General features: G+C 48.6%; 1 protein-coding gene across 2 annotated transcripts in view; it reads left to right on the top strand.

Moving 5' to 3' along the window:
• Window positions 1–19,921, top strand: part of ECHDC1 (ethylmalonyl-CoA decarboxylase 1) — a 329,806-nt gene that overhangs the window by 177,794 nt on the left and 132,091 nt on the right. The window contains exon 3 of one of the 2 annotated variants that reach the window (XM_086927019.1): window positions 16,745–16,891. In XM_086927019.1, coding sequence (XP_086783145.1) covers window positions 16,745–16,891 — 147 coding nt within the window. The remainder of the gene's footprint in view (window positions 1–16,744; window positions 16,892–19,921) is intronic. The other variant, XM_086927020.1, reaches the window with a different exon arrangement.

Below are 19,921 nucleotides of genomic sequence, written 5' to 3' on the forward strand. Positions count from 1 at the left end.
GTTGGCTTTGGCGGTGTGGGGGTCTTCAGTGAGGGATATGATCAGCTGGGTGTCGTCGGCGTAGGAGATGATGTTGAGGATATGTTGTCGTGCGACGTGGGCGAGCGGTGCCATGTAGATATTGAACAGCGTCGGGCTGAGTGAGGATCCCTGTGGGACGCCGCAGATGATCTCAGTGGTTTTTGAGCGGAAGGGTGGGAGGCGGACGTTCTGGGTTCTGCCAGAGAGGAAGGATGTGGGCCAGGCCAGGGCCTTCTCTTGAATTCCGGCGTCGTGGAGGCGTGCTGATAGGGTTCGGTGGCAGACCGTGTCGAAGGCTGCTGTCCATCAGGATCCTGATGTCATCAGTGGCGGCGATGAGGGCGGTCTTGTTGCTGTGGTTGCTGCAAACCGGATTGGGAAGGGTCCAGGATGTTGTTGTCTTCGAGGTAGCGGGTCAGCTGTATGTTGACAATCTTCTCTTTCACGTTTGCCAGGAACGGGAGCAGGGAGATGGGCCGGAAGTTCTTGAGGTCTTTGGGGTCCGCCTTGGGCTTCTTCAGAAGGGTGTTGATCTCGGCGTGCTTCCAGCTTTCCGGGAAGGTTGCTGTCTCGAAGGAGCTGTTGATTGTTTTCCGGAGGTGGGGTGCGATGGTTGTGCTGGCTTTGTTGAAGATGTGGTGAGGGCAGGGGTCGGATGGGGATCCGGAGTGGATGTAGTTCATGGTTTTGATGGTGTCTTTGTCACTGACGTGGGACCAGGGGGTCAGGCGGCTGGTGCGGGTGGTGATCGCAGAGGTGGTGGTCTCGTTGGTAGGTGCGGGGTGTCGGAGTTGAAGCTGTCGTGGATGTCGGCGATCTTGCGGTGAAAGAAGGTGGCCAGGGAGTCGCACAGGTCTTGCGATGGTGAGATGTCGTTGCTGTTGGAGCTGGGGTTGGAGAGTTCTTTCACGATGCTGAAGAGCTCTTTGGTGTTGTGGGCCTTGTTGTCTAAGCGGTCCTTGAAGGCGGTCCTTGAAGGCAGTCCTGATGAGTTGGTGGTGTCTGCGGGTGGCGCTTTTGTGGGCTGTGTGGCTGTCGGGTGTTCGGTCGTGGAGCCATTTCTTCTCCAGCTTCCGACAGGTGCGCTTGGAGATCCGGAGGTCTTCGGTGAACCAGGCAGCTTTCTTGTTGGTGTGGTTGGTTGTGGAGGTCTTGAGAGGGGCGAGGGTGTTGGCGCAGTCGTTGATCCATTGTTTGAGGTTGGTCGCGGCGGTGTCTGGGTCGGTGGGGTTGGCGGGTGGTCTCAGGGCGAGGGTGGTAGTCAGTTGGTCCTTGGTGATCTTGCCCCAGCAGCGACGTGGTAGCTGTTGGGTGCGGTGGTGTGTGGTGGGTTTCCTGAAGGTGAAGTGGACGCATCTGTGGTCGGTCCAGTGGGGTTCGGTGGTGTGGTTGAAGGAGACGTGGGGGCTTGTGGAGAAGATGGGGTCCAACGTGTGTCCAGCATCGTGGGTGTGTGTCGTCACGAGCTGTTTGAGTCCGAGGTTGGCGAGGTTGGCGATCAGGGCGGTGGAGTTGGGTCGTTGTTGTTCTCGAGGTGGAAGTTTAGGTCCCCGAGGAGGATGTAGTCCGTGGAAGCGAGGGCATGGGTGCTGACGAGGTCGGCGATGGTGTTGCAGAACTGTGGGCGTGGTCCGGGTGGTCTGTAGACGAGTGTTCCTCGGAGGGTGGTGTTGGGGTCGGTGTGGATCTGGAAGTGCATGTGCTCGACGGTGGTGAGGGTGTCGTCGGTGTTGGTCGAGACTCTGAGGGTGTCCTTGTGGATGATGGCGATTCCCCCTCCAACTCCATTGGTGCGGTCTCTGCTGGAGATCTTGTAGCCCTGTGGGATGGCTATGGCGATGTCTGGTGCTGAGGTGGCGTTCAGCCAGGTCTCCGTCAGGAAGGCGACGTCGGGAGCGGTGGAGTCTAGGAGGTCCCAGAGTTCGATGGCGTGCTTGCGAGCGGAGCGGGTGTTGAGGAGGATGCAGCGGAGGTGGTTGGGATCTCTGGTTGATGGTTTGGCGGGCCGGATGCTGGTGAAGCTGCAGTTCCGGCAGAGTCTGCAGGGAACTAGGCTTAGTAATAAGGGTAGAGCTCTGTCTGCAGGGAACAAGGCTTAGTAATAATGGTAGAGCCTAGCTCTACCCTTATTACTAAGCCTTGTACCTTGCAGACACTTCTGGATCTACCACACTTGTTTCCTTTATCTGACGCATGGCGACATAATTTTCCCTGTCATCGTGATTATACATTCTGTTCCACACCCCACAATGCATAGACCTGCATTGACCATTGGTATTTATCCCAAGGGGTTCTTTTATGGTTATGCACTATCACTCAATTTCCTCGCACACTGTTTGACCATGTTCTGGTCTCAATCACCCTGGCTATTGGTACACATGCTTCAATGGTCCATCATTTGCGTTTCCCTACTGACGCATTATGCAATACTGTCTTCCGTTCTGAAGTTCGGGCGGCTATTCTAGAATTCTTTTCGACTAATTTGAATCTGTTGAGAAGCACTCTTGCCTTTGGGAGGCCTTTAAGACCTATATCAGGGGAGTTTATATCTCAAAACGTGCAAGCCTTCCCCGCAGTGTTCACCAGGAACTCACCAAAGTGGAGGACAAACTTCAGGCATTGGACTCTGATGATGTAACTGCACTACACACCCATCATCACTGTTACGGGTCACAACTACTGCAGGAATTCCTCGCTAAATGTGAAGCCACTTACCTTGCGAAGTATGTTAGGGCACGGAGGTACAGTGAGGGTGAACGTCCTGGTCAAACGTTGGCCCGTTTCCTCCTCCCCACTTATCATGCCATATATGTAACTAATTTACAGCGGCCTGAGAGCACTGATGTCATGGATGATCCTACCATACTGGCAGACTTTATGCACTACTATAAACCACTACACAGCTTTTATAAAGTGTATAAGCCCCTTTTGGTGCCACACTTTTTGGAAGTGTATGCTGAATCACTTAACCACAACTCTCTCCCGCCCTGCTACGGAAAGTTGTCATCACATTATTACTGAAACCTAATAAATCTCCCTCTCTCTGCTCTTCATATCGTCCACTGTCCCTTAAAAACCATGATGCTAAAATACTCACCAAGGTATTAGCCACTCACCTTTCTTTAATAATGTACCCCATCATATCTCCGATGCAGTCTGGTTTTATACCACATCGCTCCACTTCCATTCATTTACGCACCCTTTTCTCTAGAATCAATACAATTTCCCCCACCAACCCATTGGCGGTCGTCTTGTTAGATGCTGAAAAGGCATCCAATTCACTCAAAAGGTCCTTTCTCCATGCTACTTTTGCTAAATTGGGCCTCCCCAATGGTTTTGGTAATTTGATTTGCTTGTTATATTGTGACCCTATGGCCCGACTACGACTTAATGATACGCTCAGAGAACCATTTGCCCTGTCATCTGGCCCTCGGCAAGGATGCCCTGTCTCTCCTTTTTTGTTTATAATTGTCATGGACCCTTTGGTCCGCAACCCACAGGAGAGGCCTTTACATAAGTTTCTTTAGGTTCCCACGAGGGACATTACTAGCTTCCCTTTAGGCGGATGATATTATGCTTTTTGTTCATGACCCCTCTGTAAATCTGCTTCCGCTTGTTCGTGAGGTGCAGCGTTTTGGCATTTTTTCCGGCCTCTGGATTAATTGGAGCAAACTATTTGCCATTACCAATGCCAATGTGTTTTGCGATCTAGATTTTCACCCCTGCAGTGGTGCCCAGACTCCATCAAATATTTAGGCATTCATGTTCATAGAGACCACTCTAAGGTGGTTTGTTGCAACTATGGAGCTGCCTAAAGTTAACTTGAGATGCAAGTGGAAAGATGGATAAAGCTCCCATTGGGTATAACAGGGCAAATAGCCATTATAAAAATGGTCGTATTGCCTCCCTTTTTATATATATATATATATGTATATATATATATTTTACATATTCTCATTCCCCTTACTAACAGTTTTTTCATCTCCTTACGCAGTCTACTCATTTGATTAATTTGGGCGGGCCCCGCATTCGTTGGGAAGTCCTTACGCTTCCTTATGAGCGCGGCGGATGTGGAGTCTCTGATTTTCAGCTTTATTTGTATGTAGCCCAGGCCCATTATGCTTACTACTGGTATCAACCTGATGCCTGTCTACCTTTCCTAAAACCCGAAGGAGCCCAGTTAACACACGGGAAACATCACTTACAACGCAACTATTACCACGCAGTGCCTTTACAACGCGGTCATTACAACGCAAACCATTACAACACATTGCGCTGGGGGGCGCTCTAGGATAGGGAATAGATTTAATTTACTATCCAACACCTTCCCTAGTGTCCACGGGGACTGGAGTTGGAATAGTAAATTAAATAATTCACTATCCAGCGCCTAAAAGCACTATGCGTTGTAATGGTATGCGATGTAAAAACCGCGTTGTAAAGGCAGGCGTTGTAATAGCCTGCGTTGTAACGTCATACATCCTTTTTTTATTTTTTATTTTTTTTTATTTTATTGTTGCATCAGAAGGCATAATCAATGAAAAAAATCAGTAGTCGGCAGGGCGTCAACATTCCGCCTCTGTCCGTTATTTGCGCAACTTTTTGGTTCCTCAATTATCAGTGTATCACGTATATCTACAACATGAATATATAAAAACAACCCCAAAAAAAGGCAGCATACACCTCCTCTTCCCCCCCCCCACTCCCCCAGACCCACCTTACCTCCCCCTAGTCAAGGCATCCTTCCAACCCTCTCACATAGCCTGATCAGTCAATTTCCTTAAGGCCCCTGTAGTTACTTCTGACAGATCCACTGCTTTCTAGGCCCTCCCGTCCCTCAGCTCCTTCCCCTATGGGCCCCCCTCCAAACCATGATATTGCCTCCATTTTGCCCACACTCTCCGGAACTTCTTGGGGCATCCTCTGGCTTTATAAGTCACTCTTTCGGCGGCCATATACAAGTCCAGGCCCCTCCTCCACTCCTCTATATCTGGTGTTTCCGCTGCCCCCCAATATTTTGCAATGTCCCTTTTTGCCACCACCAACGCGAGTACCAAAAAGATAAGCAGAGGGCGTGTCAAGTCCACCTCGGTTGTCATACCTAGTAAAGCTAATCTAGGGTCACGCGTTAGGGCCACTCCCAAGACCTCTTCTAGCTCTGTGAATATGTGACCCCAGTATGTTTGTATGGCGTCGCACGCCCAGATCGTGTGGAAAAATCACCTCGCCGGTGGCGGCACCTAAGGCACGCCGAGTCTGTTATCCTTCCCATTTTAAGGAGGCGTACTCTGTCAAAATAGGTTCTGTGGAGCACATTCAGTTGGATGAGGCGTAGCCTTGATTTAATCGCCACCTCACGGGGGTGCATGAGTACAATCTCCCAGTCCAAATCTTCCATCCCTCCCACGTCTGCCTCCCACATTCTCCGTAGCCCTGTCAGGTCACCTAGCATGTTGTTTGTCAGTGTTTTATACGTGAGGGATACCGCCCGACCCATGACCTGCTCCTGAAGCAACCTACCCTCCAACGGTGCATACTCTGGAATATCTGTAAGCGTGATGTTGTGTGCCCTCCATGCATGCCTCAACTGTGCATATTTGTAGAACTGAGTGTTGTGCAGTCCAAATTCGTCTCTAAGCACCTGGAAGGACTTTAGTTCCCCCCTTGCAATCACATCTCCAATTGTTGAGATTCCTATATCATCCCACCTCCTGAAGCCTCGCAGTTTGCTGAGTTCTCTCAACCATTTGCAGTGCCACAGCGGCGTCTGTCGGGTAGGCCTCTTGTCCCACCCCATACGTCTAGTGGCCTTGTTCCATGCGGTCAGTGTGATCATCGTGGCCGGTAGAAGCGATGCTCGCACCGCCCCCCGTATAGATAGTACAGTAGGTTTTTGGTGGACATTTTAAACCTCTCTAACGCATAGGTAGGGTGATCTGCTGCTGCGTGTAACCAATCATTGATTGGAGCGAGGTGCTCCGCCCAATAGTATGCCTCTAGGTTAGGAAGGGAGATCCCTCCGCTGTACTGGTGGCGCTGTAGAGTTGACAGGGCCACCCTTGGTTGTTTCCCTAACCACAGGAAGGCCCGAAGGTCCGCATGAATTTTGTTCATCGTTTTTGCTGGCAGCTGGTAATACTCGTTCTGGAGCGCATACAAAAACTTCGGGAGGATAATCATTTTGTATATTGCCGCTCGGCCCAGTAGGGTGAGCGGGAGCTGCCGCCACCTGTTCATCTCTGTTGTTGCGCTGTCTACGATTCGTGCTATATTTTTGCTAAACGAGAGTTCCCTGTCTAGAGTAATGTATAGACCCAGGTATTGGAAGCCCTCCTTGGTATGTATTAGCTGCCCCGGGAGGCATCTCCCTCGCTCCAGACCCTGCGGGTCATAGAGGACGGATTTGTGCCAATTAATGGCATGGCCTGCCCTAGCACCAAAGCCATCCAGCTCCCTGAACAATTCCGGGATTGTTGTGTCCGGCTCGGTGATATACAATAGCACGTCATCGGCGTATAGGGATATTTTTTCCTGTGCAGAGTCAGAGTCTCCCCAGGAAAAGCCCCGAATCCCATGGTTCTGTCTGATCTTTATCGCTAGGATTTCTATGGTGAGTGTGAACAGAAGGGGGGACAGTGGGCAGCCCTGGCGCGTGCCCCTTCCGATTTGGAATTCACGGGACAGCCTCCCGTTAACCCGAACCCGCGCCCTCGGAGCTGTGTATAGGAGCCAGACCCATTTCTGGAACTTAGGGCCAAACCCAAATCTCTGTAGTGACGCCATCAGGAAAGGCCAGTGTACCGCGTCGAAGGCCTTCTCCGCGTCCAGGGAGAGGAACCAATGGGGCGCACTCCTCCCCTTAACTTCCTGTAGCCAATTATGTGTGCGGCGGAGGTTCAACTTGGTCGCCCTGTCTGGCAGGAACCCTGACTGATCCATATGTATGAGGTCCGTTATAACCGACCGCAGGCGTTTAGCTAGAATAGTGGCCAAGATCTTTACCTCCATATTGAGGAGGGAAATGGGGCGGTATGAGGCACATTCGTCTTTCGGCTTGCCCTCCTTATAGATCGGGATGATAGTGGCCAAGGCGAGGTCCGTGGTAGGCTCTCCGCCTGGTACGCCTCTAAATAGAGGGTTTTTAAATGGCGTTGCAATAGATCAGTAGCCCGTTTGAAAAACTCTGCTGGAAAGCCATTCGGCCCGGGGGTTTTTCCCGGCTTCAGTGAGGCTATGGCATCAGATATATCCTCCAGGGTCACCTCCGCCTCTAAAGCCGTGCTAGCCTCGGGGGACAGTATCGGTATCTCCGTGCCACCTATGTAACGCTGCGCGTCCTCACCCGTACCCAAGTCCCTGGCCCCATAGAAGCTCTCATAATAGGACACAAAAGCGTCCGCTATGGCCTCGTCTGTGTGCACCTGTCTACCTTCCGCCGACTTGATCCGATCCACCCACCTCGCTGCCCTTTCTTTCCTGCCAAGCCAAGCCAGGAGTTTGCCGGACTTGTCCCCCACGTCATACAATCGGTGGAGGGTTGCCAATGATTGAGTACGTGCCTCATCAGCGACCACCTCCCTGTAATTTCTTTGTGCATCTAACAGTTGTCTAAGTAATACTACCTCCTTCCGTTGCTGGTATTCCGTCTCTAGGGCCAAAATAGAGGTTTCCATGCTAGCTACCTCGGCATGTTGTGTACGCCGTGCCTCTCCCAACCTGCTCTGTATTCGATCCCTCAAGACCGGCTTCATTGCCTCCCAGAAGGTGACCCCTGAGTCGACCGTCCCTTCATTTTCGGCCACGTAGACCCTGATGTCTGCTCTGATGCCCCGCAGTATTTCCGGTGTTTGGAGGTCCCACGCCGCCAGGCGCCATTCACCCCCCCTTCCCTTCTCCCGCCCCAACTGTGCATAGAGTGGAGAGTGGTCCGATAGTCCCCTCGCTTTGTATTCCGCTATTTCACTCAAGGTAAGGTTCTGTCTGGATGTGAATATGTAGTCTAGTCTTGAAAAGACCCCTTGTGCCCCTGAGTAGAAGGAGTAGGCCACTTGTGTAGGGTGGAGCCACCTCCAGACATCAGTGAGTCCTATGACATTCATCTGTCGTGCTAAAGCCGAACTTGTCCCCACTTTACGTGCCGTCCCTGTCCGATCCTGTGCTTCACACATAACATCGTTAAAATCGCCACCCACTATTTGTACGGTATCTGCTGTATCCATGAGAATGGAGGTGATTGCTTTGAGGGTGCGCGCCTGGAGCTTTGGAGGCGCATATACCGAAATGATAGTGTACCTACGCCTTTTCCATGTCCCTTGCACGCCCGCGTAAGTCCCCTGTGGATCCAGCCAGGTGCGGGTGATACTGAATGGTGCCGTTTTTTTTATTAGGATCGCCACCCCCCTGGAATCCGATGTGTACCCTGCATGCGCTAGCACTACGTGGCAGCCTCTCGCTATAAACGCGCACTTATTGCCTCTGAGGTGCGTCTCCTGTAGAAGGATGATATCTGGCGCTACTCTCTTGAGGTAGGCATTCACCAGGCCCCTCTTAATCTTGGACCCTAAGCCATTCACATTCCATGTTAAGACGGTGACCCCTTTGTCACCCAATTGCGGGGTGTCTAGTGTACTTGCCATTGTGTAACGCGACTCTTTTCCCCAGTGAGTCCCTGTGGTGGAAGAGTTACAAGGTGTATCAAAGTGCGTTGCTGCTGCTCCTTAACTGTCCCCCCCCACTCCCCCACTTGTCCCTCTCTGGCCCCAACTCGTGGGATTTCGAAAACCTTCCCCCCCCCAACTCCCCTCCCCACCTCCCTCCCCTTCCAGTCGCATCCCAACGTGGGACCAAACTATACACGGGAGAAGGCCTGTCGCCCTCCCACACTTCCCTCCCATCACAAACCAAAGAACAGTAGAAGAAACTCAAAAAACATTGAAGGGCGTGTCAACTTGCGTGCTCCCCTTAGTCGAGCTGCAATCTCCCTGGTCCCTGAGCACCATCGTTCATGAGTGCGAGTCCTGTGTGTCCATAGTGGGCACCTGTCCCGATTAGTCCTGCTCCAAATGTTGGATTTCTTTGACTAGCGGGTGTACTGAATCTCCAACGCCATCTTCCTCTTCTCCTCTGGAGGCGCGGCTCTCCGATTCGTCTTCCTCATCTCCCTCCGAACGGATGCCATTCCGCAAGCAACTGAACCTAGAGCCAGGCACGGAGTCATTTCCCGGAGATGTTGATCTGCCTCCCCTCCTGTCACTTGTGCCATGGGTCTGATAAGGTGTTGCCGGTGTCTGTTTCCTTATCCTCCTAGTTTTCCGTCGCTGCGGTTTCGGTAGCTCTCATCGCGACCTTTCTCGCAATGATCTGTCCAGTGCTTCCCTTCCGGCCGCCTCTAACGTCATACATCCTTAACACACCTACTGATGTTCACTATATTGCCTTAAGGCCTTCCGTGTGACTATAACACTATGCAGATGCTTACCACTACTAGTTTGGCCTGGTTTAAACTACTATGGTCTCTTAGTGGTGGCACCATCTAATCCCCACACTTCCCACCGATAAGGAACCCCTGGCTCGCGCTCACTCTGGAACAACTGGTGCAGCGTTCTCTTTGTGCCCATGATTTGCGTACCATGAGTGTCTGTTTGCAGATAGCATACTCAGCCCCAGTTTCACTATGGCAAAGGGAGGACGGTCCACAAATATAGAGAGCTTCATATTTTACCGGTTGCACAGCATGTTGGGTCAAGTGGTGCCAACCATCCGACTGAGACAAAAGACTTCCCACCACTCTCGTTAGTGATCGTTTCCCCAGACAACAGTCTCCTTGTATCCAAACTGTACCACAATTCCTTACAATTGAAGCCCACTAGTGTGGAGAAAGACTGGACTGCAGGGGAACACAACTTGGATATTTCCATTTCAGATAAGACATGATATTACTGCTGCACGCAGACCAAACTGATTTCAGGGAATCAACGCCATAAAATATTGCATTATAAATACCTCCACAGGGCCTATACTACCCCGGACGCTGTGGGGAAATTTGACCCTACTAGATCTCATTGCTGTCCCAAGTGTTAAGTGGCTCATACAAACTTGTTTCACCTGACATGGACCTGTGGGGTGATAGCCTCCTTTTGGAGTGATATCTTCTCCAATGTATCCCTAATGGTTGGGCGATCTCTTTCACCTGACCCCCTTATATCCTTATTGGGGTACGTTCAACCATTGCGGTTATGTGGTTACACTGCCATTGCTTTATTACTTGCCAAATGACAAATCTCACTTCACTGGGGAACTCGCCCCCCCTAACGAGGGCCGCCTGGTTCAAAGCCCTGTCATATCGTGATACTACATCTGAGTAATACGCTTCTCTACTGCCAATTACATCCAGGCCTAAAGACATCTGGTAACCACTGCATAACTATTTGTTAGCTATCAATTGTGCTTCAGATGACGAAACAACAGACTACATTTTTTATCATTTGACAAATGCTTTTCACTCTTTTTTTTCAGTATTGTTTTTAATGATATTTGATATGCTACCTAGTCGTTATATACATATATATGTAATTGCTCTTTAAATCTCTTTATACTTGCTCTTTGTCTCTACTCTCTCATATTTTATCTGACCTTTTCCCGGTTCGCTATTCTCTATAACATTGGAGACCTATTGTACCACTTATGTAAAGGCCATTTAATTTTTCTTTTTGGCTTATTGTATGTATTGTTGTTAGAAAAATCATAAATAAAAGTTAATTATAAAAAATTATTGTAGGGCGCCAGCCCATGTCCTTCTTTCTGACCAAAAATATTGTGCTCACAAAACCTGCATCCGTTCCAGATAATCTCTCTATTGCTCCTTTTTTCAATATCTCTTGAATCTCCAAATCCACCAACTTCTGTTGGTCTTTCCCTTGTTTCCATCTCCTGAACAGGCAGGTCCCTGAACTCTATTGTGTATCCTTTTACCGCTTGTAGGACCTGTTGATCCCCAGTCAAACACTCCATTTGTCTACAAATTGTTTCAAAGTACCCTCTACCTTACCTTGGAAAGAACCAGAAATCGTCCTCGTACCTACCTTGATTTCCTTCTGTAAAAAAGAGCTCTTCCTATGGACTGATGTTCTTGGATTCTTCTTCCTCTTTGAGGATAGAAACCATTGGCAGACCAAAATCCTCTAAAGGAAGCTGGTTCTTGTGATTGGTAATGGGACCTTGAGTATTATCTGGCTAGAGAAAAATTCTCTTGCATTGGCCCTGTCGAAAACCCGTCCCCGAATACTCTTCTGAGAGAACTCTGAGCCCTTTCAGGGCTTGTGAAAGTCGAAAGCTATTTTTCCGCACCTTTCACTAAGCCTTCTCCAAATAAATACGCTTTAGTGTCCTCACTAGGCTCCTCTATAGCAAAATCCCCTAACTTAGGGCTAATGCGCATTAGGATAGCTTTTTGCCTTTCCGCCATCAACGCTGCATTCTTGCTCCCTAGAAAACAAAATGCTCTTTGTGACCAAACCCCTTAACAAATCTGTATCCACAGAAACTGACTTTGACTTAGCTTCCTCAGCCATGTCTAATATTCTCGTAAGACTGCCAATAACATCAGTTAGTCTATCCTGACACTGTTTGAGTGCCCTGACTAGACCCTTCCTGGGGTTACCACCCATCTTAAAAACAAAACTTATCAGATCTGGGTCTACGTCCAGGGTCATTCACTCCTTATCTTTAATCACAGGACGGGAGCATGCTGCTCTCATTACAGCCCGTGCTTCCTTCTCCAATGGCCTCTTTATCCATAACGTCACAAAATCTGAAACATTTGCCAAAGGCTACCATTCTTCACTTCTAGGGTGCCTTATCATATCAGGGCTAAACATATCAACCCCTGTGGATCTTTCATAATTCCTTTCTCCTTCCGTATTTTTTCTTTCTTATCAAAATCTAGATCCCAACCATCATACTCATAATTGTCAAGGACAAACTCATCGTAACTATGCCCTTCGGAATTGTAGGAATTTTCCTCATCAGGTCTTGCCTGGATCTCATGTGTGCCATCAAAGACACCTTCCTTTATGCCATGCTGGACACCCTCCTTAAACGTGATGCTTAGACCACATCTCTGCCATGCTAATAAATTAGCAGTGGCCATCCTTTTCTTTCCTGTACTTATAAATGTATTCTGCTCATCCTCCTCCAAGGACCAATATTCCTCATCTAAATATCTGATGCCTTCCTTTTCCTCCCTATAACAGAACCTAAAATATACTTCACAGAAGCCCTTACCTCATCCTGGACCATTTTCTTAAACATTTCAGCATCATTCCCAACTCCAGATGGTCCCCCTTTCTCACCCATCTTTTCAATTGTTTTAAAAATAATTCCTCACTTCAAGTCCAAACAGTTGTAATTTGTTTCCCTTTTAAAAAGTTAGCTGATATTAACTTACTCCCCTTGAGAGCAAAAGCGCCGTTAAAATTACGATTGTAACAAGCTGAAAATTAAGTGCATTACTTTGCTCACAAAACTGCTTGCCGGAGACTCCAATCTCCCAGGCAACCGCTTTCCCAACAAAATGGTTGCCTGTTCTGATGACTCAGTGATGTGCACACCACGCACAACATAATCGCAACAGGAGCCACAAAAATACGGCCAGCCACAGGGAACACTCGCCCCCCTCGCGCCTGAGCCGAATGAAAGACTGTGTCGGCACACAGCCCAAATAGGAAAATACCATGCTTTGAGACAGTTTCTCCCACTCTTCATGCACTTCTAGATGAGCGGTACACAAGGGTTGTTAGAAATGGGATCCCTGGCTGGCCAGGGCTTGTGCCAAAGTCAGTCAGAGACCACCATTCCCAAGTCAGGGCAAGGGAGTTACACGCCAAGATAACCCCTGCTCTCCCTCTAGGTAACGTGACGCGAGCAGCAAGGCTAAACTTGGAGGCTATGTAGGTTAAGTGTTTGTGCGCGCACCCAGCAACAACACCCAAGGCCCACCACAAAGGAAACTCCACACAAGGTTATATATAAAAATAGCCTTTGTATTATACCAAAACACATTAGATAAAAACACACACTTTACAATGTGCCAACAGGCACGGGCAGAATTTACAGGGGATATGTACAAGACAGGGACACCTGGACCACTGTCAGGAATATGCACTTTCAGACTTAGTACTTGGTAGAATTAGCACTTGGAACATAGAATATAAAATCACTGTAGCACAAATTAGCACACAACCAGTAACTACTGGTAACAGGTAAGTACCACCTACGCAACCCTAACCACCTTAGGAACAGGTCACGCAGGGAACCAAGACCTCACTAGCACCATCTGTACAAGGAGAAAAACAACCACCTAAGTATCACCATACATTTAGGGGTATAAGTACATTACACATGATGCATCACAGCATTCAGAGGTGTAGGGAAGGAAAACACATGATGCATAAACATACATTCAGCGGTGTAAGAACAAGGCACATGACGCATAGAAACACATTCAGAGGTGCAGGAAAACACAATTGCGCCAAACTCACATAAGTCACCACCTGTGACTGTCCCTAGGCCAACTGGCCTTGTTGGGGCTAGGACGCCCTGGGTCCCAATGTCAGGGGGGGCCTAAATGTGGCAGCTGCCCACTAAGTGCTGGGCAGCTGTGTAGACAATGAGGGGGCCAACGCTGGAGTCTCGCAGGCTCTGGCCAAAGCACTTGTGTCCCCCAAGAGCCTCGTGGCTCTAAACCAACAGAATGGCACTCCAGAGCCTCTCTGGGGCTCTAAAACAACTGTGGGCTGGGAGCCTCGCAGGGCTCAACAAATATGCCCCCACGAGCCTCTCTGGGCTCGCACACAAAATGCCGCCTTTTGGAGGCTCTCAGACTCGTAAACCAACTATGCCCCCGAGCCTCTCTGGGGCTCTTCAAGGATCGCACCCGGTGTGGGGGGAGCGGTGGGGTCCCTCACGGGGGACCCGTGAACAACTGGAGAGCCTCTCGTGGCTCTAAGCAATAATGCCCCCTGAGTGCTGCCACTGAACGATGGAGCGGCCCTCTGCCATCCTGGGCCGCTCTCGAACCACTGCTGAGCCCCCCAGACACCCACACTCACCGGGCTGCTGTGGCGGGGGCTCCTCTATGCGGCGGTTCCCTTTACTGGCTGCGGGGCCTCTCGGCTCTCGTGGCCGGACTTCTCCCTTCCAGGCAGGCGGCCGGGGCTCTCCCTCATGAGAGCCTCACTGACCCGACGCGGCAGGTTCCTTCCTCTCGGGCTGCGGGGGCGGGACTTCCGGCCCTTCTTCCGGGGCCGCGCTGCGGTTGGCCGACCAGCCAGCTGCTTCCGGGTCGCCGCGGGCAGAGCGGCGGCCCGAGGGAATGCTCTCCTTGTTGGTAGTCAATCCGGGGTAGGCTCCCGGTCGATGGAGGATAAAGACGTGGGGTGAGCACTGTGGGAAATAAACAATAAATCGAGGTGGGCACTCGATATGCTCAGCAATCCTGGGCAAATTCCAGGTGGGCACCGGCTTGGCACACAAAGCGCTCCCAAGTGCCTGATGAAAATTTAAAGGTCCACAAGTAACCATAAAGCGCTCCCTGCGCTATAGGTAAAAAGAAAGTGCTCCCTGGCGCTTAGAGCAAAGTAGAGCTTTTCAAAGTTCTTGAGGCAGGCAGGGGGGCAAGGCTGGGCCCAGAGCCAGCTCACTGGGCCTCCAGGCAGGGAGGCAGTCCAAGTGGCGGTCCTCCTGGCGCCCAACAGCAACAGCCCCCCTCAGCAAAAGGATCCTGGAAGAGAACATTTTCATGGGGTCACAGCCACTCTTTTATACACCTTTTCCCTTTGTCTTTGCTCAGGGTGAGGGGAAAAACCAGTCGCAGCTGGTTTGTGAGCACTCTTGATGTGCTCAGCCCCTCACTCTATTTACTGGCAGGGCTAGGGTCATCAGTCGCACCACAGGGGGCGGAGCCAGCATTGTGTGGGGAAAGCCCAGCCCTATTCAGGACCCAGGTGCACTCCTCCCCAGCCATCAGCATGCTAATCTCCACACTCCCCACCGGGCAGACCCATCCAGACTCCTGGAGCCAGGCTCTCCAGCCAGCTCCAGCCAATCACGTGCCAGCACATTCAATGCACACGCACACCCATGTCTAGAAGTGGCACTTCCACACTAGACACATACACGCCGCACATATCATTGCGCAGCATTCAATCACACAAGTCCGCACATACCAAACTCGAGCCTGCACACCTCACGCATCAAAAACTACCAGGGACACAGACATTCTCCATGCATTCCTATGGGAGGGCAGGCCAACCTTACTCCACACACTCGGAGTGCGCACACACTTTCCACTGGGACACAGTGAAAGTGCGCAGAAACCAAAAATCACTACCACCAATTCACAATCACAAAGCAAAAAGTTTAGGGGTGAACCTGCCAGAAGGGCCAAGTCCAACAAGGGTGAAACCTGCAAGACAAACCTTATTATGCCATACTATGCGCCTAAAACATATTTAAAAAAACTAATTACCATATTCACCAACATACATTTTTTTTCTTCGTTTTTTTCGTAACACCTTAAAAATGGATATCCTGCAATTTGGGAAACCATAGAAACAACCAATTTTAATCTACAAACTTCTCATATACAAATGAATACACCATTCAAGTTAAAAACCAACATAATATCTCAAATGTATCATTAATAATCAAATTGTAAAATAGGTCTGACAGATACTTAACTGGCAAGGAGCAGCAGATGAAAGAGGAAGATGGCTGCTGGGCTTTGGTTTATATAGACTGTATGGGGGTTTAATTCTAGAACTTTAAGCACGGTTGAAGTTTGCTTTAAAGTACTGCAGTTTGGAGTAGCAATAAAAGGTATGTATAATGCTAGTCTCTGGTCTTCACATGAAATCAGACCGCTACAAATTCAAACATCACAACTCCTCATTGCAACTTCTCAATAAAAACTTGCAAAACGTTGTCCATCAGTGTGTGGTTATTACATAACCAAGAGACGAAGGGAAGGGGTGTGCTTTATGTCCGTTGACAGAGTGTAACATGCTTCGACTTATGGTCAATGTGGTTCCAGGATTGGTGTCAAGTAATCATTTGTGATTGTTTTCTGTACAGTTTACACCATATATATCTTACTTGGAGCAGCCACAGCCAAGCACATCATATCTCTTTTTACTGTTAACAGGGGGTTCTGTTTCCAGAATTTCTGACTCCCATCTCTTTTTCAGTCACCTACACAGAGTCAGGGCACTCCAGAAGACTGTCAGCCATACTGGCCATCAAGTTTTCTTAGACTTGCTTTTTCATTGAGCTGAAAGTGTGGCAATTCAATTACACAGTTTGCTACAGGCGGATATTTTACTTTTGGTATTAGTACATTTTATGGTGATCATAATGTGCCATTTGGTAACAGTGCTATAAAAACCCCCATTGTGTTTGCACCCGCCATGTATACCCTCGCTCCTAGCTCTTCGCGCCAATCCACCTGTTGTTCTTGCCTTAAATGTATATTAGATCCATTCTGTTGCATTACAGATCCAGCATGATGCATCCATTGAATCGCTTTCCTGTTCTAAGTATAACCAGACGGTGTTCAGGTCTTTGAAGCACCTTCATGACAGCATGCCTGTACAAGTATCTCCTAACATATTGTATGGTGAACGTGGGCTTGTGTTTCTTGGGACGCTTCATGTACCCTCTCTGTTGGCAGGAACAATGATGGTTGAGCTTCTGGAGCGGGTGAAGGAGCTGGAAGACTGGAAAGATGGGAAAGGCCTTATTGTCCGTGGTGCTGGAAACACCTTCTGTAGCGGGTCGGATCTGAAAGCTGTGAAAGCTATGTCCTGCTCTCATGCAAGTAGTGTTTTGTTCATTCTTGTCAGGAAACGGATTCATTCAGCATGCCAGCACGCACAGTTCTGTCGTTTCAGGTTCTTACCTGTGAAATGCCTGAGAATGCTGTTAGCTAGCCCACTCGTTGCATGAAGTGGTAATGGTGTGTATCTACTGAGGCACGTCCGTCACTCCTGGGCGCAGTTTTTCCTGAGGTTTCAGTGGTATCTCACACACCCACCATCTCTGCGTTCGACATAGCAATGAAGCCAGAAAAGTCATAAATCGTTGGTTTAGAGATACATCAATAGTGATTCTCCTAACAGTAAACCCTACTATCATCCCCATCCCATTCTATCTATGACATTTTGAGCGTGGAAAGTATACCGATCGTAAATCATAACTTCAAAGGGTAGAGATGTTTTTTTTTAATTATTTAATCTAATTTACTGAGAAACGACAAAAAGGCATGCAATGTCAATTCCAATGTGAGAATGCATCTCGTCGTTTTCATTTGCTTATATTTGTTAATATTAAACAAAAATGCAAAGAAAGCATCTGCAATAACATATAGGAGTGCCTTCAAGACTTTAAGTGTAAGTATTTAATTATAGATGCCGATATGTATCCCCAAAAACATATAGAAATGCCTTTTTTTAATATAGTGTACCAAATGTTAGGAAAAAGTCCCATACTACAAATCTTACAGTCATTATTTTTGGGTCATGGTCCAAAGTGGGGTGCAGGTTTGACTGAGGGATGACCTGAATTCTAAGCTGTACTTCTAAAGTCAGTATGTTTATTTTGCTTATAACGTGCATCCCAGAAAACCTAAATTCTTCAACATTGTTAAGCTTTGCAGTATAAGGTAATGTGACATAGTTCAGTTACGTAGTCACAAAAGATGTTTAAAAATGGTTGTATAAAGATTTTGCAAAAAAATGCTGCCTAAACGACTGTGACACTTCTCAATTATTATTATTAGTATTATTATTGAGTACACCTTAGTTCATGTTATTTTTTCCTGAAGTCATATTCCCAATCTTACAGAAACATTATGGGACACCTTTAAAATTACAGGGTAGACATGACTTCCTCACTTCAGGCGATTTCATATGTACAACCTTAATGCTAATCCAGCTTGAGTATCTTTGCCCATCACAGTTCTGCGGATTGTATATTAGGGGATCCAACCCCTAACTCACGCCACTGCCGCTGCTGCCACAGCTATTGCCAAGCCCAGCCACGATCCGAGGGGACCGCGACGTCAACTAGGACGCTCTTTGCCCCGCATTGAGTTTCTTCCTGACGCGGGTGCCGGGGACTACTTCCCCCAGCATCCTCTTGCGGCTCCAGACACAGCGTCACGCCTAAGCGCCAGGAGGCGCTTTAAAAACCCACAAAGGCTCCCGCAGCGTGGGTTCCTTAACTCACGCCACTGCCGCCACAGCTATCGCCAAGCCCAGCCACGGTCCGAGGGGACTGCAACGTCGACTAGGACGCTCCTTGCCCCGCATTGAGTTTCTTCCTGATGCGGGTGCCGGGGACTACATCCCCTAGCGTCCCCTTGCAGCGCCGAACAAAGCGTCACGCCGAAGCGCCAGGAGGCGCTTTAAAAATGCACAAGGGCTCCTGCAGCGCGGGATGCGCGCAGGCGTTGCCCGGGCGAAGCCCGGGCCAAGGGTGGGCCATCCGCGCTTATCAGAGACTGGCTGAGACTGGACTGGGCCACCCCTCTAACGTTTGAACATTGACATATGTGGGGTAAGCCTAATTAGTTGTGTTAAACGCAGTTTAGAGGTCGTGGGCTTCAGTAGCTGTTAAATCGACTGTTTTCTTACTTATACCTCTTCCTGGCCCTTAACTACTGTGTTTCTCTGCTTTTGCAAGTTGAGAGCTACAGACAAAATTAAGAGTAATCTTAAGGGCCCTGCTGCCACATTAGACGCCTTTATCATAAGAGCAGAATCTCTACTGAATCATGAAATTCAACTAGCAGAAAGGCGTTTATCTCTTGACCCTACTAATTCCTCTATAAATAGGTTATTGCTTTCCCCTAAACCTACAGACAATATGCAAACAATTCCTTTGAGCCCTGTAATAACGGTCCAAAATGATTCACGGCTGTCAAATACTCCTATAATTTCCCCACAAGTACAGTTAGAGGCGAAGAGTAGCTCATTTAGTCTTGGTATAACATCAAGGCTACGGAAGCAATGTCTGATTGTGGGGGAAAAGGGGCAAGAACAGCTAGTGCACAAGAATGAAAAACCTGTTGTGAGGAATCCTAAGGAGAAGAAAGGTGGGGGGCCAACTAAAGCGAAAAAAATTAGATTATGAGGAAGGACGAACGCTATTTAAAAATTCAGTTAGCACACAGGCAGAACCAGATTGTGCTCCATATGCCTTACAGATAGAGGAAATAGTGGGAAGGGTAGAGTACACAATAAAAATGTCCCCTAGAATCTGAGCTTGAGGCAAGGTTAAGTCAGTTGGAGGAGCATATGAGTGCGAATTTAAAATTGCTAGAGAAAAAAATGGAGCAAGTGAATACTATATTAGGGCACTCGATGTTGAGTGATGGCCTTACTTGCATGGATACTCAGGATGGGGTCCCCCAAGTACAGACGTATTTACAAATGCAACCACAATTGGAGGGTTGGGTCACCAATGATAAAGATGGAACATGCAGGAGGGGTAATGTGCCCAGAGATGCACCTCTATTTAAACCTAATAATTTGGAATATCGTAAAGAGGGGCATATTGAGGGCAGGCTGCGGGCTATAGCTGGAACTGGAACGAGCCTGATAAATAGATCGTAGGTTCAAATAGCCCCTGATGGATTAAGCAGTCATCATGTTAATACAGTAATATACAGTCCAAAAGGTACAGATTTAATACCTAATGAGGATGTTATACAATTACTCCCAGCATCATGTCCATATGTATTGGTGTTAGCTGGAGTGCCTGCCTTAAGAAAAGAGCAGAAGGAATCTTGGGTTAACCTACGGAATAAAGTAGTGGACTGGCTATCAAAATTTAAATGTTTCCGTCC

This window comes from Lissotriton vulgaris, chromosome 6 (assembly GCF_964263255.1).
Source record: "Lissotriton vulgaris chromosome 6, aLisVul1.2, whole genome shotgun sequence".
Lineage (NCBI taxonomy): Eukaryota > Metazoa > Chordata > Amphibia > Caudata > Salamandridae > Lissotriton > Lissotriton vulgaris.